The sequence below is a fragment of the Leucoraja erinacea genome, chromosome 4 (assembly GCF_028641065.1).
Source record: "Leucoraja erinacea ecotype New England chromosome 4, Leri_hhj_1, whole genome shotgun sequence".
Lineage (NCBI taxonomy): Eukaryota > Metazoa > Chordata > Chondrichthyes > Rajiformes > Rajidae > Leucoraja > Leucoraja erinaceus.
The window spans coordinates 89,563,745-89,591,307 of NC_073380.1; the positions used below are offsets into that span (position 1 = coordinate 89,563,745).

The window sequence follows — 27,563 nt, forward strand, 5'->3', positions numbered from 1 at the left end:
CTTCACTGCCTGCTGTACCTGCATACTTTCATATACTGTTGTGTTCAAGAAGGAACTGCAGATGCTGGAAGATCGAAGGTACACAAAAATGCTGGAGAAACTCAGCGGGTGCAGCAGTATCTATGGAGCGAAGGAAACGGGCGACGTTTCGGGCTGAAACCCTTCTTCCGAAAGCATACTTTCATATACTGATGAAACCTCACATTTATCCGCATTAAATTTCATCTGCCATGCATCTGTCCACTCCCCTAACCTGTCCAAGTCACCCTGCATTCTCATGGCATCCTCCGCACTGCCACCCAGCTTTGTGTCATCTGCAAATTTGCTAATGTTACTTTGAATCCCTACATTCAAATCATTGATGTATATTGTAAATAGCTGCGGTCCCAGCACCGAGCCTTGCGGTACCCCACTAGTCACTGCCTGCCATTCTGAAAGGGACTCGTTAATCCCTAACCTTTGCTTCCTGTCTGCCAACCACTTCTCTATCCATGTCAGCACTCTACCCCCAATACCATGTGCCCTAATTTTGCCCACTAATCTCCTATGTGGGACCTTATCAAATGCTTTCTGAAAGTCCAGGTACACTACATCCACTGGCTCTTCCTTGTCCATTTTCCTAGTTACATCTTCAAAAAATTCCAGAAGATTAGTCAAGCATGATTTCCCCTCCGTAAATCCATGCTGACTCGGACCGATCTCGTTACTGCTATCCAAATCTTCGACTATCTAATTTTTATAATTGACTCCAGCATCTTCCCCACCACCGATGTCGGGCTAACTGGTCTATAATTCCCTGTTTTCTCTCTCCCGCCTTTCTTAAAAAGTGGGATAACATTAGCTACCCTCCAATCCACAGGAACTGATTCTGAGTCTATAGAACATTGGAAAATTATCACCAATGCATCCACGATTTCTAGAGCCACTTCTTTAAGTACCCTGGGATGCAGACCATCAGGCCCTGGGATTTATCAGCCTTCAAACTAACTTGTGCAGTCATAAATGGAACATGGCTGAACCTCTAGATCCCAAAGGTGCTTTTCAAGACCAGTCATGGCTTCAGTGGAAAATAGCCCTCAGGTGGCACGGTTCCATTGCCATCTATTGGCTTGGCATGTTTTCGCTCAAACTTTAATTACCTTGTGTCAAAGCTATTGAAAAGTTTACGATTAAAATGTTTTTGATACATTAGAGACATTAAAAACCTATTGAAGTTATATTTGTAGTAAAGAAAATTAAGTTCCTCAAAAACACATGCTGTGACATCGGTTATTCAGCAAGTTCTGTATCAGCGGTGGATCTTTGCAAGTTTCTCTCTTTGATACAGTTGGTTGAAGCTGCAGCTCCTGCAGCCAGTATGGTGTAGCTTGAAATCTCTCAATTTTATCATTCTTCTCCTGAGGAAATAGACGGGCAAATGTGGTTGATTTTGTTAAAAGTATCTTAATTGCTATGAAAGATAAACTAATAGATGCTCTATGGGATCTTTAGAAAACTAATATCCCAGAAGCCTTGACATCTTCAGGCACATGCTGATTCTGATTGAACCATAACTACTACCCCACTATTGTGAATATACCAAGCTGATTTGACAACACGATACGTTAGGACTTTATTTATCCCAGGAGGGAAATTGGTCTGCCTACAGTAATAAAACATAACAAGATGCATGAAACATGAAATTAAAGTGACGAGTGGAAAGTCCAGAATTGGGGATGTGCAAAGATTGGCGGGGAGGGATGAGGAAGTGGGATAAGGGGGAGAGTAGCCAGTCTAACCCATGACAGAAGGCAGAGGAGTTGTACAGTTTGAAAGCCACAGGGGAAAAAGGATCTCCTGTGGTGTTCTGTGCTGCATCTTGGTGGTGAAGTCTGTTGCTGAAGGTGCTCCTCAGGTTGACTGGTGTCATGGAGGGGTTGAGCTGTTTATCCAAGATGCTCTGCAGTTTGAGGAGCATCCTCCCCTCCAAGACCATCTCCAGTGAATTCAACTCCACCCCCAGACGGAGCCAGCCTTCCTGTTGAACTTGTTAATTCTGTTGCCATCCGCGGCCTTCATCCTGCTACTCCAGCATACGACAGCGAAGAAGATGGCACTGGCCACCACCGATTGGTAGAACATCTGCAGCATCTTAGCTAGAGCATGACCTAATTTAAACATATTTAAAGTTTTAAGTATATGTTGGTCCTTCATCATGTCAATGTATGGCAAATGCAATTTTTTTGTTTAGTTAAACGTTTCCGTAAACAAGTCAGAGATTTCAATTGACAATAATAAATAGAGGTCTCCTGATTTGCTTACAAGTAACAGCCAAATTGGATTTGTCATAGCAAAGCAGCAGTTGCAAACAACCTGAGGGTGTGAAATGACTCTGAAGTTGACTGCAGCAGATTTATGGAGCAATATCTTTTAACTTTAGTGGTGGAATTGATATAATTTTGCTGAAAACAAAACTTTTGTGCATTTTGCAATAAAACTGGCATGGTGGTAGTTCCATTGTTTGGATGCTTTTGTGTTATTACCTTGAATTGTATAGATTGTATTACACCAAAACAGGCCATTTGGTGCAAGTAATCCATCTGTGTTCATTCCACGAGTTTCTCATCTGCTGCTTCTCGGCAAGTTCAGTGCAGGACAAACTGCATCATTTAGGTGTGTCTATACAGCTTGCATTAGCCACTCTATTTGAAAGCATGTTCCAAACCTGGATAAAGAGGTTTATTTTGAATTCTCCCCTCTATTTATTGGTGTTAGTTATATTTTTACAGCAACCTTGATGTCCCATTCAATTGAAAACAGAGCTGTGCTCAACTTATCAATCCTTTCCATAATCTTAACATTTTGGGTCATCCAAGAGATAATATCAGATTGCAGCACGGGAGCCACTTGCCTTACTGAGTCCAGGTCACATCTATGTAAGAACGATGCAACAAATGTTACTCCCCAGCCTTCCTTTTTCTTGTACGTCGGCAATTTCTTCCCTCTTCAGGATCTTATTCAGTTCCCAGATGATTCAGTCTTTCTTGCTGGGTATAACCTTTCGTCTCCACAACCATCACTGAGCTTCCTGCTTCCTGTTAGAAATGCTGTCAGTATCTGGGCAGGCATAAAGCAGGAAGTTTTGAAATGAGTTTGGAGGAAAAATCCGGCTGTGCACAGTTTTCTGATGAGCATTGGTATTGGATGTAGCACAAGCACACATTTAAGTTGTCTGCAAAGTTGAAAAAATAATTGCATGCTTTTGTAGGGGGAGCGTCTCTGAAACATCAGGGAAATAAATGCTGCTTTTTGAGATTATCTGCGAAAATGATTGTGCTGCCCAATTTATTCCCTTTCACACAATAGCATATGGCACTACCTTGTTATTTTTGATGAATTTCCTGGTAGATGCCTACAAATGTGGTCACGAGTCTGTAAATTAAAAATGCCAGTACCTTTTTGATGATGTGATGATTGCCAAGGCATACCAATTAGTCTCTTTGTCCTGTGAATTGAGAGGTTTCAAGATCAGGCTGCTTCAATTGATTCAAGATTTTAATATTTTCTGATTGCTTTTTTCCTTCAATCCAGTCATTCATTATTAACTCAGTCTTTCTCTCCACTAGTTCTTTGACCCATTGTTGATTCCACTGTTCAATAAAATCCTGCTTGCCATGCTGCCTTTCTATTATTAACCCACACTTAGCAAATGTTAGCAAAGTTTTTTAGCTGAAAGTATAGTAAAAAAGTTCACTTCATAGTAGGTACTGTGAGATGCACATCCACATTCTGCTGTATTAACACTCTGCATTCTATTAACAATTTGCATTCCCACTATTTTGTTTGATTTTTCTCTAGCCTCTTCCAAGCATCTTTTCTAGCAAAGCATTTAAAACTGCCAGCACTAAGAAATTGTTTTGATAAGATGTGAAAAGGAAGTGAGGTCTAATTATTATAATGTTATTTTTCAGGTCTTGTATCAACAATTCAAGTTTTTCTTGAATCTTTATTTTCTGGTCGTATCATGTTCACAGTTTGTCCCATCATTGAAGATAGGCTATCTATATACATACTGGGCTCCTCTAGTAAGTAAAAATTTGTCTTCTCCTGTACTATGCTTTTAAACTGTTACCTTTGCAAATAATAAAACATTTCTGAAATTATAGAAATTGTAGGAAATCCAACCTTTAATTGCTTTCAATCGTACACTGCAAATCTTTTTAGCATCTTTTTAAGCAATTTGAAACGAGTGGAACCAGAAATTTGAGGGAATTATCCCGTCTTAAATAGTAAGACATTTTTAGGGTGTATTTATTTGGTGACAATAAATAATGAGAACAGATTTAAATAGTCATGGAATATATTCTGCAAATGCGTCAAAACATGATACCATTGAACAACAAATATAAGTTGTGTCAAGCTACCGAGGTTACACGTCATCAAATATCCTGTTTACACTGTAAATAAATTGTTGTGTTTGTAATAAAAAGAAAATGCAGTTGCTGGTTTATACTAAAGATAGATACAAAGTGCTGGAGTAACTGGATCAAGCAGCATCTCTGGAGAAAGTGGATGCGTGAAGTTGCAGGTCGGTACTCTTCTATAGACTCTTTCACACCATTCAGGGTCCTGGCCTGAAATGTTACCTATCCATTTTCTCCAGAGATGCTGCCTGGCCTGCTGAGTTTCACTCCAGCATTCTGTGTCTATCTTCAGTTTTGGTTCCATTGATTCCGTCTAAATTATAATCCCGGGGACCCACGCACGCGGTTCTTAAATGGTCCTCAAAGTTTATGACCATTCCAAACATCTTCAGTCCTTGAAAATAATTAATTTAAAATAAATTTGTTTCTTTGCCTCACTGGTTTTTCTGAAAACTTATGATTGCTTATCCTGGAACAAATTAATTTTAATCAATAGCTTCAGGCCAAAGATTGTGCCTATGTAAAACTCTCTGAGCTGGCATTTCTCACCAGAGTTGCAAACCAACAGTGCACAGATAAGAGTTTAAATCCTCCCATAGCAGTAGGAGAAGTTGTGAAATAACCCCATTATATTTATTATGTTTAAGAAGTAACTGCAGATGCTGGAAAATCGAAGGTGGACAAAAATGCTGGAGAAACTCAGCGGGTGAGGCAGCATCTATCGAGCGATGGAAATAGGCAACGTTTCGGGTCGAGACTCTTCTTCAGACTATTTATTATGTTCTTTTTAGAGCAGGTAGCATTACTAGCTCTTACTCCAAGCCCACTGCAATATGGTTGATTCTTAACCACCTTCTGAAGGCATTTAGGCAATGAGAGTAAATGCTGACACAACAGCTACAATTGCATCCAGCAAATGGCGTATGGGTTGCAACTACAGGCAACGCAATCTTTTACAGCTTGGCATGAGTCTGTAATACAAGTTGAAATTTGCAATGCCAGACGAGCATATGCCCAAATGGTTGACTATGACTCCAGCTGTAGCTGTGTGACTTTGGTTTGTGATGTACATTCACAAACACTACACTATCAAAAAAAATCCAGGAACTAGAACTATGAAATGAAAACTGAAAATCTACAAATATTCTGCCATGCAATATCTGTGGAGAGGGGTAAAGAGTTAATGTTATCTCCTCTCTTTACAGAAGCTATTTGATCTGAGTATATCCACCTTTTCTACTTTTATTTTCCATGACTCTACCACATTCATGCATAATGTTTAACTCCAGAAGACTTGTACTGTGAGGCTTTGTCACTGGATTTGTTTTTTTCTGCTGTGCCAACATTTATTCTTGCTGTCTAATTGCCCATGAAATGAGCCGCGTTTCAGATGGTGGTTAAGAATCAACCATATTGCAGTGGACCTGGAAATACATAGGCAAGAGGAGGTAAGATTTCCTGCTCTCAAAGACACAATGCACATGATGGATTTTTACTTACAAATTCCCATGTTGCTGTGGCAGTATTTAAACTCTTTGGGCTGTCCGACTGCACCTCTGGATTGCTATTCTCTGAACAAAATTGCAATGCCTTTTTTTTTTCTGTTATTGTTCCCCTTGCATGGCAGTCCATCAGCAACCCAACTTTTCATAGAAGGTATGCAGCTTGTATAGTAAAACACTTGCAGCTGCAAACATAAGCATATTCATGTTGAAAGTATGATATTTTAAAAACTTCATTAAAGGTCCCAGACAGCAGCTCTAAAAATTCACAGCAGCCTAAAATGATTATCTGGATACCTGCCTACTGAGGGTGAGGGCACATTTAAGTACTGCTGTTCCAGACTGCTGTTTCCTAAGTGATCTCTATTTCATTGCTTGAACTTGAGAATGGTTGAATAAAATACTGCTTGGTACCAATTTTCCATGAGGGGGTCTGATTTGAGCTCAGCTCCTGTTTTCATTTTAGTGTGGCTATTATTATTATTATTATTATTATTATTATAAATTGTTAGGGAGCTCTTGGAGCACCTAAACAATTATAACTCCATCAAGATTCCACTATAAAGTTTGTTGAATGCTAATTATGTGGGGTAACATAAAAAGTATAATTTTTGTTCCTAGCTGGATCCCAAACAGTTGGAAAAATTATGTTAAAAGACTATCAACGTTTAGCTTAATTATGCCAACCCTATAAAAAAAATATTTTTGTTTGCTCAATATATTTTTGTCATGCTATTTTTTTCTCTTGGCGAAAGCAAAAACAAAAATGATGTTGTCAAGCTGGAAAGGATACAGAGAAGATTTGTGGATGTTGCCGGGACTGGAGGGACTGATCTATAGGGAGAGATGTTGAGTAGGCTGGGACTGTATTCCTTGGAGCGCAGGAGGATGACGATCTTATAGAGGTGTATAAAATCTTGAGAGGAATAGATCAAGTAGATGCACAGAATCTCTTGCCCAGAGTAGGTGAATCGAGGACCAGAGGGCATCTGAAGTGGAAAAGATTTAATAGGAATCTGAGTGTGAACTTTGTCACACAAAGGGTGGTGGCTGTATGGAACGAGCTGCCAAAGGAGGTTGTTGAGACGGGGACTATCCCAACATATCAGAAACAGTTCCACAAATATATGGACAGGACAAGTTTGGAGTGATATGGGACAAATGCATGCAGGTGGGACTAGCATAGCATAGCATAGGACATGTTGGTTGATGTAGGCAATTTGTGCCGGTGGGCCTGTTTCCATGCTGTATGACTCTATATCAAGTAATTTGTATTTTTGAATCTAAATTATTTTTGTCACTGGGTTGCTGGTACATCTTGGGCATTAATATTTTGATTTCCAATAATGTTTAATCTTTTTTTTAATAGGGCTTTGTTATGGCAGTGACAATGATTCGAGAAGCATTAGATGAATTTCATCGCTATCAACGAGATGAGGAAATGAATTCGCAGTTCTACAGCAAGCTTACCATACGAGGTTAGAATGTTCCTCCAAGAATACTACAATAAAATCTGTTAGATGGTTTAGCAAGTAGCTTCTAGTTTGGGGAATTTTCTGCAGTCGGCAATGATCCTGATTCTGAATATTGTTTTTTTTTTTGTTAATACCATGCAACTTTAAGATGTTCCCTCTACGGTCAAATAATGCCTGCACAAGAAAATACAGTAAGCAGATAACAAAGGGACATAGTTAAATGATAGTTGAAATTGATCCAGTGCATAGAAGCAGAATTACATTTAATGTTCCAATTTACAATATTGCAGAAAAACATTTGTTAATGTGGTTTCTTCAACTTTCATTTGCTGAATGGTATTATTACGCTTTTCTTGTTGGATGTTCTGCAGTATACAAATGAATTGTTTTGGATTGTTTTGTGCTCCAATGAATTTTGACTAAAATTTTGGGAAAATATATATCTAGCATAATATGTTGTATGCAAATATCATTTATATTTGAATTAAACTACATTTTACTGCAATAACGGCATTATAAGCGAGTTAGGTATCCAAAAAAACACAAGGAATCATGGGATTTGTCAAAGGTCAAAAGCAATAACGGTAAATAGATCTCGGCGCTATAGATTACAGTGAGCATACTTTTGGCCTGATTTTTTTTGTTTTGTTTATTTTTTTGTCTTTTTTTAAACTTCTATTTGGCATGGCTGATTCAAAGTACCAAGATATGAAGCTAGAAGATTTTATGTCATGGAAAGTCGATGCTTTGAAGATTTTTTTAGTGGAGAGGGGGTTTTAAAAAAAAAGGGAAGAAAAGCTGAACTTGCAGCTCTTGCTATATGCAGCTCTTGCAGCAATTTAAATCAGTACAAAGAACTCATTAAAGTCTATTGAAAGTTATAGAAATCATACATTTAATTTCATTCCCCACCCTCAAGAAAAAAATATAAAAAATGCTCACTAAAAGAGGCATGAACCAATAAAAACGAGAAAAAACATTGCAGCTTTGTACATAGGCAAAATAAATGCAACTAATTAATAGTTTTAAAACAGTATTTCCTTAACTAGAATAATGAAAGATCGAAAATATGGAGGAAATAAAGCCCTGTTTACACAAAGCAGCTCAGCGCCGCTCAGTGACCGGGGGAGGGGGGGGAGAACCGGGCGGGGGACTGGACCGGCTCTCATCCGCAGAACCGCACCTCATTTGCACCCAGGATCGAACCCGTGCCCCCGCAGCCGCAAGTGCTGCAGAACCGCCTCTGGACCATCCCCGGTTCTTTCCCCCCCCCCCCCCACTCAAGTGTCCCATCCCTGCCCAGGGGGTGGCTGGAGACGTCCGGACCGACGGGATACCAGCCCCCAGGAACCCACACACCCACAGCCAGTGCCAACTCCAGCCCAATCCCACTCCAACTCCAGAGGAACCTGCTACAGATGGGCTACTACGGCGACAAGTGCCAGTTCGCCTGCGCCTGGCCGAGCTGCGCTCTGCCCCTGTGGTACCCGCTGCCACTTCATCCAGCCACGGCTGCCCATCTTCAGCAGGATCTCTGTCAGTCAGAGGTGGAGGTGGAGGGCTGCCGGCCAACCTGGCAGAGCTGAGCTGGAGTTATCGGCTGCAAGTCCGGGGCTGCCCCGCCAGCCCAGGGCCACCCCGGACACCTCTGGACAGGGACGGGACACCGGGGAGGGGATGAGGGTGGCCCAGCAGCAACAAGAGCACCCCGACCACTCACGAAACACAAGCCTGCACACAATGCAGCACCACCATTGTGAGACTTTATAGCTAGTGACCTATGACCTGGGCATGCACAGTCGGAATACCAAACTCGCTTATTAAGAATGGATGCTGCCATGGAATTCTCCACTGTTTAATTGGTAAATAAAGCATGAAATGTTTATCTTATGGAATTAATAAAAAGCAATTTAAGAAAACAAAATAGTAGTGAAATGATGTAGATTCTTCATCTCATTGTGTGTTGGGACTGATATGATAAAACAACCCTGAAAGTCTAATTGGTTTCTTTGGTGTATCAAGATGTGACCAATTTAAAATAAGTATAGCTCAAAGAGTCAGGACCTTGACATGACTTCTTTGCAGACATGAAGGTTTCAGGCACTTGGGTATTTAAAAACAGAAAATTGAATTTGTTTTTGCCTAGTAATTTGCAGGTTAAAAATTCTGAGATGAAATCTACATTACAGAGGGCTAGTGTGAAATCTGTAACAAGGAATGGAACGTGGTAGTTTCTGTGGGAATTGCTTCCTGACTTCCATAAATAGGTATTAAATGGCTGTATCTGATATGACCTAAGGAACAAGAGTTTTATCCATGCAGCTTCCCATTAGTTTCCTGTGGCCTTGTGCCCAGTATTATAATTGGAGTTAGGCCTACAGGATTAGATACAAGGTTCAGCAAATTGAAAAATAAACCTTGGGAAACTATTTTATTAAAATGACCACAGAACAGTAAACAGGATGAATTTCTACTCGTAAACTTATACACATTCCAAGGAGGTTTCATGAAATTTACACAATGTGTTCTATTACACACATAATGACAAGATATCTTAATGATCAAATATTACATGAACAGAAATTTGATGTAGTTAAGTTCCTACCATTTATGTGCATCATTGTGATCTGATTGCTACAGTAAGTTAATAAAACAGTGATAAAGATGTTCCATTTTCTTTCAAATGTTAAAAATAGCTAAGAGGTTTGGCACAGATTTATTATTTACAAGTGCATTCTTGATTACATTTATTAACCGTGGAAATAACAATATTTTTAAAGCAACTCTAGTAAGTTTTAAAAATGTTATGCATGATATTGACCATCTGAATTTTTCACCTTGCCAGGGTCTTCATAAGGAACAAAATAAAACTAGTTAGTTTTGCTAAGAGTACATCACCTCCTTAATACAAAGCACTGACCTTAATATTGATCACAGATAACATAAGAACATAATAGGAGCAAGAGTAAGGCCACTTGATCTGCAAGCCTACCCAACCACCTAATATGATCGTGATTTACTCTGTCTCTCCCCTTCTGTGGGAAGTAGCAACCCCCCCCCCCCCCCCCCCCCCCCCCCTGTCACCTCCAAATGTCATACACCTGTCCAGTCATTTGTGAGTGTTCCACTAGTAGAAAGATCTTAACTTCTGTCATCATTACCCCTCAGGATCTTGTATGTTACAATAAGATCACCCCTGATGTTTCCTGCTCTGTTTAAAAAGAGTATGCAGTTTTCTTTAATGTTCCTTTCCTCAAAGCAGTAACAATAAAGACAACGCCTGGAAGTAGAAATCATGCTCTTTTTACTGATATTCAATCCGATATATTGCTACATTGTCCTGTTATAGGTATCTGACGATTCAACAAATATGAGACTGCTCAATATATGTTGTTTTTTTTTTATGTACAGGTAAAGTGCAGGTGAAGAGCTCTGATATCCAGGTTGGAGATCTTATTATAGTTGAGAAGGTGTGTATTTGCTGCATTTATTGCAATGGTTTTTCATATTATGAGCCAACTTTTTTTTCTAAATCCTTCACTGTGCTTCCTATCGCAATAACTATCAAATAAAATTCATTAAAATTCAAAAGAAAATAATTATGATTTTACTGTTGATAAAACAGTATTTCTATAATTGCGTTGTGCTGCAGAGAATTTGGAAAGTATCTGAGGCATGAATCGGGGAGTCTTAAATAATATTCAGGTCCTTTTATATTTGTCATTATTTGACAACTGTTATCCATGGATGCAAGGAGATGTTACTGCTGTAATAATGCATAAAGTAATTGTATTCCCAGTGGTGTAGCTGGTAGAGCTGCTGCCTCACTGAATCAGCAACCCAGATTTGATCTTGACCTCAAGTGCTATCTGTGCAAACTTAGCTTTTTCTCCCTGTGCCTGCATGGTTTTCTTCTGTGCTTTGGTTTCCTCCCAAAGAGGTGTGGGTTTGTAGGCGAATTGGCATTTGTAAAATTGCCCCTAGTGTCTGGGGAGTCGATAAGAATATGGGATGGTAGAATTAATATGAATGGACAATCAGTGGTCGGCATGGAATTGGTGGGCCAGAGGGCCTGTTTCCATGCTGTGTTTCTAAACTCTAAGCTATTATGTCTTGATATGAGAATGAGATATTGATTTATTGAGCAAAACACAAAGTGCTCGAGGAAATCAGTGGGCCAGACAGCATCTCTGGAAAGAATGGATAGACTATTCTATGGAAGTGTCCATATGGTCATAATAAAAAGTTAGCAATGTGGTAACACAAGGAGGCAAGCATGATCATTTTGTTAATAGTGAAAGATGAGGAAAGTGCACGATATGAAGATGTTAGTTGTGGGACATGCAGCCAATAGATATGTCTCAAGGTGTGCACATTGCTGCACTTGTTCCATAGAACAGCCAGTGATGATTTCTATTTCCCCACAAAGTTGAGCTTAAGTTCTTTTTTATTTCTTATGCCTGTCAAAACTTTGTCATTGTGTTGGGTGCATTGAAATATTCATCCTTTCAAAGTTCCAAATATTCTTCTCCTTCTCCTTCTCTTCCACCCCCCCCCCCCCCCCCCCCCCCCCCCCCCCCCACCCCTCCTCCCCTCACCGTCTAGTACCACAGATGCCTAGTGCAAGAAACGGGCAACAAAGCACTAATTTGAAGCACAAAGTGCTGTATAATGTGGGCCCATAATTTAAAACATTTAGCAGAAGATTTTACTTCGGAGTCACGTGAGTGACTATGTGAAGAACCCCGCCAGGACGCATGCGTGTCATATCGCTACACGCATTGCAACGAGTCACAGCAGGAGGAACGACGTTCCCCTTAGCGGCAAAATTGAAAGCCGGGAACAGCAGGTAAGGAGACTCTGCGTTCCTTCCACTTACCTTACAGGTGGAGACATGGACCAGATCCACGAAGGCTGCGGGAAAGCTGGCGGGGGAGAACCGCGTAGTTGCGGGCAGCCGGCAGCAGCAGCCAACGGCACGCCAATCTTCCGTAATGGGAACATCTGTGCCCGACTTCGCTCCCAAAGCAAAAAACCAACAGTCATTGACTCCGATGAGTCTGACTCTGAATAGCCGCGAGCGGCCAGTGCCCATGCGCATTGCAGCCGGTTGGAACGGCTTTAGGAGCAGCCACGAGCAGCCAGTGCCCGTGAGCATTGGAGCCGGTTGGAGCGGCTGCTGGAGGAAATACTCCAAAGTGGCAGGCTCCGGGAGATGGAGGCTAGCTACAGTGGGCAGCTAGTAAGCCCCACAGCAGTACCTCTTGTGGGGCTGCACAGTGTTTCTCCCTCATCAGAGGGGAGCACGGAGGGTCAATCCTGGGCTGAGTGCTGGAGCAGGAGCGGCTTCAACAGCAGCCACGACGGCCAGTGCCCGTGAGCACTGGAGCTGGTTAGAGCGGCTGCAGGAACTGAAGCAGCAGCGAGTGGCCAGTGCCCGAGAGCATTAGAGCCAGCTGGAGCGGCTGTTGGAGCAGGTAAGTGGCAGGCTCCGGGCAATGGAGACTAGTCACCGGGGGCAGCAAGTAAGTCCTACAGCAGTACCTCTTGTAGGGCTGCACAGGGTTTCTCCCTCATCAGAGGGGAGTATAGGGGGTCAATTCTGGGCTGAACCTGAAGAGGGGTGCAGAACATACCCCTAGTGCACATGGGGTGCAAGAAAACCTATTGGAAGACACTTACCGTCAGGGAACTGCAAAACACTGAATGTTCCCAGTGTCAACCAGTGTATTTGAAAACCTGGCAGAGCCAGGGACTTGAAACAACAGAAAGTTCTGAAAGTCCTAACAGTGGGAATTACGGTTTTCGCCCGCACAATAAACAAAAAAGACATGACACAAGATCATCAGGATGCACTGGCTTTATTTTGCAACTACCAATACGAGTGAACAGCATTAGAAGAAGAGCCATCCAACCGGCTTTAGACCCTAATTTGCAGGCCTATGCAAACCTGGAACCTCCAAACCACCACTATTACTATTTGGAGGCAACTTATCAAAACAGGTAAAAGAACTTGACAAAGAGGGTAAAACCCTGCGGCTCATTAAAGCAACGTCTAAAAACTACTTCCTGGGGAATGCGCTAACCCTCAACATCGACCCAACTACAGATCCAGACACCGGCACCTCAACGTCCACGGAGGATGCCGAAAAAGTAACAAACCTACCAATAGTAACCATGGAGGTAGGTGGGTCTGGTTCCTTACGAGGTTGGTGGGAGATTACAATTCTATCTGGATGCATGGAATAAATTAACTATTTTCAGAAGTACAGGTGCACAACCTTTTATCCGAAAGCCTTGGGACCAGACACCTTTCGTAATTCAGAATTTGTCGGTCTTCGGAATGGAAATTTTTTTGCGTAGATTTTAATGGCTGGCTCAGTGGTAGAGTGCTCGGCTCATATCCGCAAGGTCGCGAGTTTGCGCCTTGATCCCGGCAGAAGAAGTTGGAGCGGGGCTGGGCTGGGCTGCTGCTGGCTGTGGGTCTCTGGGATCTCTGTGCTTGCGGTGGGCCTGGTGGTCGACGTCCAATTGGTCCTGACGTCTCCGGTGACTGCACTGACCTGCAGCCATCGCCGTCGTGAAGACAGTACAAAGCCCCCACGCCGGTGCAATGAGCGGGGAGCTGGAGAGGGGAGGGAAGGGGTCACACACATGGCCGGGAAGCAGAGGGGTGTAGGTGGGGTGAAACTGAAGGGAGCGACAATTTGCTGCTGCCTGCACGCTGAGTTAAAAAGTTCCCACGCAAGACTCACGATACTGTGTATCGTGTCTACCGTGGGAACTTTTTAAACTCAGCGGGCAGGTAGCAGCATATTGTCGCTCCCTTCAGTTTCACCCCACCTACACCCCTCTACTTCCCGGCCATGTGTGTGACCCCTTCCCTCCCCTCTCCAAACCAAATGTTCGTGCTTACAGGCAAAGAAAAAATCAAAAGCACATGCTGAACTACAGTGCCCATATAAAAAAGGAGTAATGGAGGATATCCAACACGAATCGCAGGAATTCGTGTCCAAAATCTTTATCATAAACTAGATGGTGGTTGCCACATCATCATAGATTTGACTAATTTGAATACTTTCATACTATATATTCATTACTAGATGGGAACCTTTGTTACTGCTAAGCAATTGATTCCTAGGTTACCACATGGCAAGCATCGTATTAAAAGATGCTTACTATATAGTACCCATTAGAGGTTACCACAGATGTTATTTAACACAATGGATCATCTGCGGTACACCCTTAACACAGTTCACATGTCAGTGACTTTGCCGAAAGAAAAGGTTACAGCCTTAATGGAGGCTTGCAGCAAAACAAAACCATCCATCAGACTGGTAGCAAGAATAATTGGCATTATAGTTGCTGCGTTTCCAGCCACACAAATCGGACCTTTACATTATCAAAAATTACAGAGGGCAAACATTCGTGCACTCAAAAAGTATGGGGGTCATTCTGACAGACCAGTGAAGGCTACCAACAGAGGCCACAATGGAACTAAAATGGTGGAAACATAACATTAGGCATTGTTCCGTTCCAAACATTATCAGCTATCCGTCTATGGAACTACATACTGATGTCAGTGCACTTGGATGGGATGCTACCAATTCCAACTCCAGCTGTGGGGGAGATGGAATGTACAGGAGGCATCATTATTACAAACAATGGGCATAAACTACCTGGGAATGTTGAGTGCATTCCATGGCTTTAAGTCATATTGTTCTGGGTTATATCACCAGCATGTTAGACTACAAATTGACAACACCACCGTGGTAGCATATATCAACCACATGGGTGGAAACAAATCGACATCATGTGACTATCTGGCCAACACCATTTGGCAATAGTGTATCCAGAGAGATATTTGGATATCAGCTACCTACTTACCAGGTAAACTGAATTAGTGGCAGACAACAGGTCACGCTAATTCTATGAAAACACTGAATGGATGTTGGATAAGAAATGTATTGCTGAAATTACAGCATGGTATGGAACACCAGATATCGACCTATTCGCATCCATGCCCTCACCAGTTATCGAATTATGTTCATGGGAACCAGACCCTGGGGCAGTGGTACAGATGCATTTTCACTGCATTGGGGGATTATTTATTTATGCATTCCCTCCTTCTGCCTCATCAGTCGGGTATTTAGGAATATACAGTAGACTCCACGTCTGGTATTTCGATAGTACCCGATTGGCCTACTCAACCATGGGTCCCGGTGATACACGACATGGTTTTAAAACCATGCATCACCATCCATCATAGACCTAATTTATTGGTTCTTCCCGCAACAAGGGGTAGTTACCCATGTCATAATTATATAAACCTATTAATTTATAGAGTTGAAAGCACCTCTACTACACCTGGGACTGACGGACCGAACAGTGGATATTATTTCAGCGGCCCACAGACAGTCCACCAAAAAACAGTACTTGGTGTCATCAAGAAATGGGAAGTACTGTCACAACAATAAACTTCACCCACAGATCTATGAACATCCCGTCTGTTCTGCAATTCCTGGCAAGCCTCCATTACGATGAGAGGCTCAGTCATAGTGCCATCAACTACGCCAGAAGTGCTCTGTCAACATACCTGTGGCAAGGAACAGAACGGCATTCTGTTGGGACACACCCTGGTAACCAAATTCATGAGGGGCATTTTAATGTTAATCCCCCAAGAACCAGGTACTCCCAAATATGGGATGTGAGCATTGTACTGACCATGTTAAGAAACTGGTCTCCAGCTACAGCTCTGTCCCTACAGAAACTGACTATGAAAACAGTCATGCTGATGGCCTTGGTCACGGCACTAAGGGTCCAGTCACTACAGAAACTAAGGCTGGACAACATGATTATTTCATCTGGAAATTTAACTTTTCACATCAATGAAATAGTCAAACAGAACAGCCAGGGGTCAGCAGGCCTAAAAACAGAATTCAGGGCCTACCGGACAGATGGTCGTCTCTGTATTGTAACACACTTACTATTATATATGGAGGTTACTAAGATCATCAGAGGGAAAGAAATGTCACTTTAATCAGCTACAAACAGCCACTCAAAACAGTGACAGTCCAGACCATCTCTAGATGGCTAAAAAAGGTCCTAATAAAGGCTGGAGTAGACACTAGCATTTTTTAAATCTCACTCCACCAGGGCTGCAGCTACATCGGCAGCTATGAAGTTGGACGTTCCTATGGACCAAATCCTCAAGACAACAGGATGGTCAACGGAGGAAACTTTCCAACGACTTTATAACAAACCAGTCATTGAACCTGGAACATTTGCAGAAACAAATTTAAGTTCTGTAATATAATTTACCCCATAAATAGGGGCAATAATTGGTGTTAAGATATTTATCGTTGGGTTTCAATATTGTATTGATGTCTAATGATGTTAACTATATTCTCCCCATAATCAAGGCAGATATGATGCATGGACTCGTTTCCACGGCATGAAATCACAGAGCTTTAAAATCTTCACGTAGTCACTCACGTGACTCCGAAGTAAAATAGTAAGATTAAATGAGAACTTACCAGTTTGAAGTTTGATCGTTATTTTATGAGGAGTAACGTTGAGGGAATGCCCACCCTTGATCATATACTCAACTGGTATCTCTTCTCTAATCTTACTATGTTTAGTCATTACAGTTATCTGTGATTTCACACCGCTGCTTTGAAGAATGACATGCATGCGTCCTGACGGGGTTCTTCACGTATTCCCTCAACGTTACTCCTCATAAAATAACGATCAAACTTCAAACTGGTAAGTTCTCGTTTAATCTTACTATTAATTGGGTAAAAGTGAGCAACAATAAATGCTTTGGAATGGATGTCAAACCATCAGAGGTATGTTTTAAGGAAGGTCTTAAAACTGGAGAGATGCATAATGTGATCACAGATCTTGGATACCATGTGGCTACAGGTTGCTCTCATTCTGTAAAGCTGGCCAGCACCTTAAATACCTGGTAGACGCAAAGTGCTGGAGTAACTCGGTGGGGCAGGCAGCATCTCTGGAGAGGAGGAATGGGTGACATTTCGGGTCGAGACCCTTCTTCAGACCCGAAACGTCTCGACCCAAAACGTCACCCATTCCTTCTCTCCAGTGATGCTGCCTGTCCCGCTGAGTTACTCCGACATTTTGTGTCTACCTTCGATTTAAACCAGCATCTGCAATTCTTTCCTACACCTTAAATACCTGATTATTTGGCTTGTTAAGTTCATCTGGGCACGATGATAATTTTATAATTTAATTTATCTTCGGATGTTTTCGAATTTTGCATAATGTGGAAAAGCAGAAGCCCATTGATTCTCCACCTTTGGCAGATATTTTGTTTTAAGGTAGGCTGATTTGGTCCAGCCTTTTACTCCAATCCTTTGTGCTGCCTTTTCCACCCAGTTACCCTATTGCAGATCAGTAGTTTATGAAAATGAGCAATTTGTTCTCAAGAAATTTGTTTACATCTGCTTAATTAGTAAGAGTAATTTTGTTTAATCGGTGAGTAATTAGATTTAAGAAAAGTATGGAATATGCTGTGCATAAGTATTGCATGCACATATAGACACAGGTAATGAATAATAATTTTCCATGGTGCAAAGCAGCTCAGTAGCTGCCATTCAATCTTCATTTCTTTGACAAGCTAGGCGCATGATTTTTACTCGGGTTTCTTCCACTTGTTGACAATGTTCCATTGCAAGTTTATTCAGATGATACCAGTAACTTGATAGTTGTTGGTTGGATCTTTGCCAGCATGATAGGAGGAGATGTCTGATCTATCTAGTTAAGAATGGGTCATGTGGATAAATTCTTAGTTTCCACGCAATATAACCTGGATCTTTTTAATTGCTGAATTATGTAGCAAGGACTGATAAGGTTAGGGAACGGTAGAATTCCGACATTATCAATTTGTTTTTTATATCCTCATGTATAAAGTATGTTGAGTTTGGATAGTGAAGTGTTTTTTAAAGAGCTTCCATCTTTCAATTTGCTCTAAACTTAGATTTTCCTCTAAACCTTAGTTTTTAATGTAATAATAATAATAATAATAATAATAATAATAATAATAAAATCAGGAATACAAATAACAACAAACTGCAGCAGATATGAGAAGGGGAAATAGTTAATATTTTGTCAGTGGGTAACAGATGTGACCTGTCCTGAGTAATTCCCAGATTTTGTTATTTTAGATTTCTGGCATTTGCAGATTTTTCGCCTTTGAAATTTTTTTCATTCAAATTTAATTTGGGTTACAATTCACAGACAGCACTTGCAAATATTAGTACTTAAAATTCCAAATCTAAACTTGGATTATATCAGCCTGCAATCTCTTGATAGTTTAGTTAATTTTGAGAAGTGTCGACTGATGCAGATTAAACTGGAGGATGTCATTGGATAGAGTGTAACACTTTGTTTACATTTGCCATCAATGTTGAAAAATCTAAGGTTAAATTTAGCAGAATTAATAAGGAAGTAAAATTCCGAGACTTCTGAAACTACACAATCATTCACCTGCGAGAACCTTGTTTCAAAATTGCTGAATATGGCTTCATAAAAAAGGAATTATTTCTAAACAATTCAGGAAATCGTTCTTAAATTGAAAGTCTTTTGAAAGAACTTTATTTTCTGGCCATCAAGGCAAAATGTGATCTAGTGTGGCATTGTGCCACACTTGTGGTATTCAAGTGCGGCAGAGTGGCACAGAGGTAGAGTTGCTGCCTAACAGCCCCAGAGACCTGGGTTCGATCTTGACTTTGGGTGCTCCCTGTACCGTATGGGTTTCCTCAGGGTGCTCCCGTTTCCTTCCATGTTCCAAAGATGTGCCAGTTCATAAGGTGATTGGCTTCTGTGGGTTTACCCTTGTATGTAGGATAGAACTAATGTACGAGTGATTGTTGCTCGTTAGGACGAAGGGCCTGTTTCTACGCTGTATCTCTAAACAAAACTGACCAGCAAATTCTAAAGATTGAACTAATGTACGGTGATTTTTCATCAGCAAGGACTTTGTGGTCCAAAGGGTCTGTTTCTACACTGTATCTCTAAACTAAACTTAAACAGGTGATTATTGCATGCAAATATTTCAGCAGTTGGAAGATTTGAGAATCATCCCATCCAAGATTTTTCAGATAACGACCAATGAGAAACATTTCGAACTACTTGTGCATGATGTTCAGTGGCTGACCATTTACCATCGGGTTCTGGGATCCCATCAGCTGAAGCTCACCTGACCAATGAAACATGCATATTGTGATTAGAGCACAGGTTAGAGTTTGGGTATTATGCATCACATTCTATCATTTACAAGCACGTCTTAGGAAGGTGACAGGATCTTTTACACTTGCTTAGATGAATGCAGCTCCAACAATACTAAAGCAATTTGATATCAGTCAGGACAAAGCAGCCAGCTTGATTGGTATCCTATCTATTCTAAAAATTTACTCAACTTACAGTATGTCACCTACAAGTATCTCCTAAACGTGCAACTTCTGCCACCATAGAGACATAGGCAGAATGCAACACTACTGTTTTGCAGGCCTTCCCCCAATTCCCCCGCCCTACGGTTTGTAAATATGTAACCATTCCTGCATCACTGAATTTCTTTATTTCCTTTACCAACATCGTGAGAATACCTTTACAAAAAGGGCTGCAGTTTAACAGGGTTGCATTTAATACTGTCTAGATTCTGCAAACTTTAAAAAAAATATTACAATAACTTAAAAAATTTAATTGGCAGTGAAACAATGTTGTAGCCTCAAGAAATTGTACAGTTACACTTTCCTTTCCTTCTCCTTTCTCTTCAATTTCGCTTTTGCCTGTTCCATTTCCTAATTTTCAGATATATCGTGGTGGCACCTGGTGGCAAACCACGAGCACAACAAACCCTCGGCCCTGGAGGGCGGCGTCTTGTTTTGGGAGGCGTTAGTCACGGGGTTTGTACCTGGGTTTGTATTTAAGGCCGGGCATCGCTCGTGACCTTCAAGGAGTAGGGAGCTGTAATGGAGAGAATAAACACGTCTCGTACACACAACTTGTGTCCGCTTAGTTTTTGGCTGGACTCCTGCTAGCCCCCACTACACTGGTGACCCCGACGCCCAGGAGTGTAATCCTGGAACGGAAATTTGGAGAAAAAAAAAAGCATTCCGCCGCTGCCGCCTACAAGGCCAACGTGGCCAAACTCAATGCGGTCTCCCTGAAACTGCCTACATTTTGGACCTCGCTGCCCGGGGTTTGGTTTCCGTCAGGCCGAGTCCCAATTCTACATCCGCAGCGTAACGGCCAACGAGACCCGTTATCACTATGTGGTAAGCGCTCTTGATCATGAGATGGCTGGTTGGGTCATACCGTACGTCGATAATCCGCCGGCGGTGGGTAAGTACACAGGCCTCAAGGAACTGCTGCTCCGGATCTACGGGCTGAGCCGAATGGAGCGCACGTGTTGGGTCCTCAACATGGGTGGTCTCGGCGACCGAAAGTCCACGGCCCTCATGAGCGAGATGCTCACGCTCATGGGCGACCACCAGCCCTGCCCGCTTTTTGAATTTACTTAGCTGCAGCAGTTGCCGTGCGACATCCACCGGCAGCTCTCGGGGGAGAGCTTTGAGGATCTGATCAGAATAGCGGCGCGCGCCGTCGAGCTGTGGTTGTCCGACTGGCAGCAAGTGGGTGCACTGGAATCCCTGGAATCTCCGGAGTCGCTGGACTGTGTCGATTCGGTACCCTGGAAGGCCCAGTGACCCAGGACCACGCCCACAAGAGCCACAGACCAGAAAAGTGGCACAGGAGTGGAGGATAGCTGAGCAGCACCCAGGAGATCCATGGAGAAGGATGTGGTGTTTTTACCACCTACGCTGGGGTTCAGTGGCCCACCAATGTCGCCAGCTATGTTCGTTTCTGGGAAACTACAGTGCCGGCCGCCGATTGTCTCTGCGGTGGCCGGCAGGATCCATCGCCTGTATGTCTGGGACCGGTGCTCGAGACTCAGGTGCTTGGTGGACACCGGGACGGCGGTCAGCATTTTGTCCCCATCTGGACTGGACATTGCTACTGGTAAGAGGCCCCCCCCCCCACTATTTCTGCGGCTACTTCCTTAAGTACTCTGGGATGCAACTTATCTGGCCCTGGGGATTTATCGCCCTTTAATCCATCAATTTAACTAACACCACTTCCCGGCTAACCTGGATTTCACTCAGTTCCTCCATCTCATTGAACCCCTGGTCCCATGCTATTTCAGGCAGATTATTTATGTCTTCCTTAGTGAAGACAGAACCAAAGTAGTTATTCAATTGGTCTGCCATGTCCTTGTTCCCCATGATCAATTCGCCTGTTTCTGACTGCAAGGGACCTACATTTGTTTTAACTAATCTTTTCCTTTTCACATATCCATAAAAACTTTTGCAGTCAGTTTTTAATGTTCCCTGCCAGTTTTGTTTCATAATCTATTTTCCCTTTCATAATTAAGCCTTTTGTCCTCCTCTGCTGAATTTCTCCCAGTCCTTTGATAGGCTGCTTTTTCTGGCTAACTTGTATGCTTCATCTTTTGTTTAGATACTATCCCTGATTTCCCTTGTTATCCACGGATGCACTACCTTCCGTGATTTATTCTTTTGCCAAACTGGGATGAACAATTGTTGTAGTTCATCCATGCTGTCTTTAAATGCCTTCCATTGCATATGCACCGACAACCCTTTAAGAATCAATTGCCAGTCTATCTTGGCCAATTCATGTCTCATAACATCAAAATCACCTTTCTTTGAGTTCAGGATGCTTGTTTCTGAATTAACAATGCATCCCAATGCACACTCCATCCTAATGAAGAACTCAACCATATTATGGTCACTCTTGCCCAAGGGGCCACGCACAACAAGACTGCTAACTAACCCATCCTTATTACTCAATACGCAGTCTAGAATAGCTTGCTCTCTCATTTTATCCTCTACACGTTGGTTTAGAAAACTATCCCACATACATTCCAAGAAATCCTCTTCCTCAGCACCCCTGCCAATTTGATTCACCCAATCTATATGTAGATTGAAGTCACCCATTATAACTGATACGGGAGCAAAGTGTAATGTCATCTCGTTATCTGAGTTTAAAAACATACGTAATGCTGAACATGTTGAAAAGGCCTTGGCCATGCAACGGTGGTGATATTCTACACCTGCTTGGAGAAACTGATTTAAACTGCATCATAGACTCGCAGTCTCGTACCCTTAAGTTTTATATCGTCAAAGGGGATTCTGTAACTGCTTGGTATCAATACATGCCACGATCTAAGCCTAGTCTACTTTGGCAGTGCTGTCCATCAACTCTTTCTCGCTGGGGGCCCCACTCAGCAAATACTCTCTCTATATGTAGAACTGTTTAACGATGAGCTTGGTAAGCTGCCCGTCAAGTACAACATCGCCGTTGATCCCAACGTTACTCCTGTGGTTTGAGCACCACATCGTGTTCCACATACCACGCACGACAGAGTACACAATGAGCTCAAGCAGATGGTCTCCCTGGGTTTCATTGCTGAAGTTACTGAATAATCTGACTGGGTGGTTGCAACAAAGAAAAACAAGGAAGAAATCCGTATCTGCATCAACCCTATGGACCTCAACACAACAATCAAATGCCCACACTACCCTATGCGAACGGTAGAGGAAGTTGCTGCTCAAATAGGCAACGCATCAGTGTTTTCCGTTCTGGATGCCAAAAGCTCATTTTGGCAGATTGCGCTGGTCCCAACCTTACTATGTTCGGCACCCCATTCGGTCGTAACAAATTCCTGAGAATGCCCTTTGGCATCAACTCTGCCAGTGATGTTTTCCAGTGCACCATGGAACAACTGTTTGCGGGGTATCCATGTGCCATCATTTTTGATTACATTCTCATTTACGGGCATGACTTGGCTGAGCATGACGCCAATCTGAAGAGAGTGCTGGACCGTACCAAAGAGATTCAGCTCAACCTCAATCCCCTGAAGTGCAAGTTTCGGGTCCCTGAAATTTCCTACGTCGGACATGTTTTCACAAGTGATGGTCTCAGACCAGACCCATCAAAAATTGTTGCTATCAACGAAATGCCGGTTCCTACTGACGTTAGGAGTCTACAAAGGTTCCTTGGAATGGTCAACTACCTGGGGAAATTTATTCCCAACCTCAGAGATGTATCTGTCCCCCTGCGGGAACTGACACATAAAGACACTGCATGGTTCTGGTATCCACAGAACCAAAGAGCTTTTGATATCCTCAAGTTGCAGCTGGCCAGCGCACTCACCCTCGCCTACATCGCTTTGGAATTACCAGTAACACTCACATGTGATGCGTCCCAGTACGGACTTGGTGCTGATTGCCTGCAGACCACTAATGATGGCGACTGCAAGCCTGTTTCATATGCCTCTCGCACACTGACCGATGCTAAACAACGTTACGCCCAGATTGAAAAAGAATTACTCGCAGTGGTTTTCGCCTGCACTAAATTAAAATACTTTATTTTTGGGAAGTCTGTGACAATAAAAAGAGACCACCAGCCGCTGGTCACCATCTTGAATAAACACATTCACGCCGCTCCGGCTCGCCTGTAATGGATGATGATACAGCTGCAGCGGTTTGATTTCAACATTGTCTATAAAAAAAGACAAGGACGTGTACACAGCTGACACGCTATCAAGGGCCCCACACAAAACCAGCGAACAACAGTCCTCTGAACAGGACCAGTTCTAAGTAATGAAGGTATCGTATGTTCCTACTGGTTGCCTAAGCAGCCTGGCAAAGCACATGGCTGCTGACGAGACTTTACAATTGCTGTCAGCAGTCAACCAGTGTGGCTGGCCGGATAAACAACACAGCACCCCGCTCGCTATCTGCCCGTACTTCCTGGTTCATGATGAACTGGTGTTACAGAACAGGATAAAAGTCAAGGGTCACAAAGCAGTTATCCCAGCCTTTCTCCGGGACAAGTACTTAGATGCTGTCCACTGGGGCCACCCCGGTGTGGAGGCAACCTTACAAGGGCACAGAGCACATTTTACTGGTCTGGCATGACCAAATACATAAGTGACAAAACTGAAGTTTGCGCCATCTGCAAAAGCCTGACACCACACCAGCAGAAGCAGCCCTTACTGCCGCATCCCAACGTCGCGTCCCATGTGCCGCTGCCGCTGATGGGCTGCCCATACGTCTTTCTTTGCTGTGACTCCCACAGGTCGCCCTTGCAGCGCCCGTATGAAGGTCCCTTTCGTGTGCTGTGGCACGGGCCTACTATATTTGATTTGGACATGGGAGGCCGGCATTAAACTGTGTCTGTGGCTCGTTTGAAGCCGGCCCACTTAGACCTGAGTGAGCCAGTCCATGTGGCTCAACCACCCCATTGCGGGCGTCCGCCGTCCCGGCTGCCGGAGATTCTTCCGAACCAAGCAAGTCCCCAGGGTGTGGGGTGGTATCTACGCGTTCTGGCCGCCTCGTTCGGCATCCCGTCCGGTTCAGTGCCTCTGGTTCTGGGGCGGTCATGTGACGGTACCTGGCGGCAAGCCATGGGCACAATGAACCCTCGGCTCTGGAGGGCGGCCTCTCGGTGTGGCTGCCCTCCAGAGCCCCTAGTCACGGGGCTTGAACCTGGGTTGGTATTTAAGGCCGGGCAACGCCCGTGACCTTCGAGTAGGGAACGGTATCGGAGAGAATAAACACATCGCGTATACACAACTTGTGTCCGCTTAGTTTTTGGCTGGACTTCTGCGAGTCCACGCTACAATATAAAGATATTGCGAGAAGCTTTTGCATTCTCAAGAATACCATATATGCAAGTACTTTATATCCTACAAAAACACTTCATAGTTATCACTTCAATTGAAAAAGGTAGTTAAAGATTAATATAATATATCACCTTGGACATTAAATTAAATTGGGTTAGAGGTGCTAAGAAATCCAGTGGCACGTGTTCTCTTATCAATATACTGCTATCATAAAACAAAAGATAAAGAACTAAATATAAACAAAACATTGGTTTGACTTCTAGATATCAAAGGCCAAGACATTGTAGTAAACATATTTAACGGCTTTGGGAACATCTGGAGGCATATCAGCGCCTCTACTTCCTGAGAAGATTACGGAGAGTCGGTATGTTGAGGAGGACCCTCTCGAACTACTACAGGTGCACAGTAGAGAGCATGCTGACCGGTTGCATCATGGCTTGGTTCGGCAACTTGAGCGTCCAGGAGCGGAAAAGGCTGCAAAAAGTTGTAAACACTGCCCAGTCCATCATTGGCTCTGACCTCCCTGCCATTGAGGGGATCTATCGAAGTCGCTGCCTCAAAAAGGCTGCCCACACCATCCTGGCCACACACTCATCTCTCCACTGCCTTCAGGCAGAAGGTACAGGAGCCTGAAATCTGCAACATCCAGGTTCAGGATCAGCTACTTCCCCACAGCCATCAGAACTCAACTTCAAACAAACTCTGAACTATAAAAGCCTATTGCACTTTATGTGTGTATGTATATATTCTATGGTATATGGACACACTGTTCTGTATTTATGCCTACAATATTCTGTTGTTCTGCAGCATGCAAGAATTTCATTGTCTGGGACACATGACAATAAAGTCTCTTGAACGCTCTTGAAATGAAGAGGCAAAAGAGGTTTAAAAATGTCAGAACAAATTATACCAGCAGGAATCAAACAACCAGGCGTTACAAACAAATTCAGTTAGGATTTAAAGTCATGGTTTCAGAACCCATGACTCTCCGCACCAAGTCTCTCTGAAATGAACGCAAGAGGCATGACTCAAATACTTGTTACTTTCCTGGCCTCTGCAAAAGCTGTTTAATTACACCAGCAGAAGCGCCTTTCCTGCCGCATCCCACTTCTGATGGCTGCCCATACGTTTCTTGAACGTAAATTCCCTTTATGCCTACTGACATGGGAGGCCCATAAACTGTGCCTGTGGCTCGTTTGAAGCATTATGGGCTCAACCACCCATTGCTGTCCGCCGTCCCGCTCCACATTCTTCCTCTATTTAGGTTTGACATTCACAACGTAAGTGCCTCTGGGGGCGTTCATATTTATGCCATGGTGGCATGCCATGGGCAATGATCTCGGCCGCTCCGTTCTTGAGCCGTCCAGAGCCCCCCATAGTCTTGAACCTGGGTTGGTATTTAAGGCCGCATGATTTCAAGAGAAATAAACCCGTCTCCCAAACTTTTGTACTCCGCTTAGTTTTTGGCTGGACTTCATCTGTACAATATAAAAGATATGGGAGAATACCATATATGCAAGTACTTTATATCCACAAAATTTCATATTTCCTTCAATTGAAAAGGTATTTAAAGATTAATATAATATATCACCTTTTAAATTAAATTTAGGGTGCTAAGAAATCCAGTGGCAAAATAAAGAACTAAATATCAACAAAACATTGGTTTGACTTCTAGATATCAAAGGCCAAGAAAGAACATCTTTCAGCGCCTCTACTTCCTGAGAAATTACGGAGAGTCGGTATGCTTATTGTAAACTACTACAGCGCACCTAGAGAGCATGCTGACCGTTTGCATCATGGCTTGGTTTCGGCAACTTGAGCGTCCAGGAGCGGAAAAGGCTGCAAAAAGTTGTAAACACTGCCCAGTCCATCATTGGCTCTGACCTCCCTGCCATTGAGGGGATCTATCGAAGTCGCTGCCTCAAAAAGGCTGCCCACACCATCCTGGCCACACACTCATCTCTCCACTGCCTTCAGGCAGAAGGTACAGGAGCCTGAAATCTGCAACATCCAGGTTCAGGATCAGCTACTTCCCCACAGCCATCAGAACTCAACTTCAAACAAACTCTGAACTATAAAAGCCTATTGCACTTTATGTGTGTATGTATATATTCTATGGTATATGGACACACTGTTCTGTATTTATGCCTACAATATTCTGTTGTGCTGCAGCATGCAAGAATTTCATTGTCCTATCTGGGACACATGACAATAAAGTCTCTTGAACGCTCTTGAAATGAAGAGGCAAAAGAGGTTTAATATGATAACAGAACTAAATTATACCAGCCAGGAATGATGAACAGGCTACACATCTCGAAAACCCGACGTAACGGTGAAATGTTTACATATTCCGTTAGAGATTTACCTCATGATTTCAAAAATCCTTTCATCTGTAAATTTGATTCATTATTTTCTTAGTTTTGTTTTTACTAAAATTGTTCACCAATCTGAC

General features: G+C 42.8%; 1 protein-coding gene across 2 annotated transcripts in view; it reads left to right on the forward strand.

The window, feature by feature from the left end:
• Nucleotides 1-27,563, forward strand: part of atp9b (ATPase phospholipid transporting 9B) — a 334,567-nt gene that overhangs the window by 73,725 nt on the left and 233,279 nt on the right. For both annotated transcript variants that reach the window (XM_055634761.1, XM_055634763.1), the window contains exons 4-6: nt 3,951-4,064; nt 7,275-7,383; nt 10,792-10,850. In XM_055634761.1, coding sequence (XP_055490736.1) covers nt 3,951-4,064; nt 7,275-7,383; nt 10,792-10,850 — 282 coding nt within the window. The remainder of the gene's footprint in view (nt 1-3,950; nt 4,065-7,274; nt 7,384-10,791; nt 10,851-27,563) is intronic.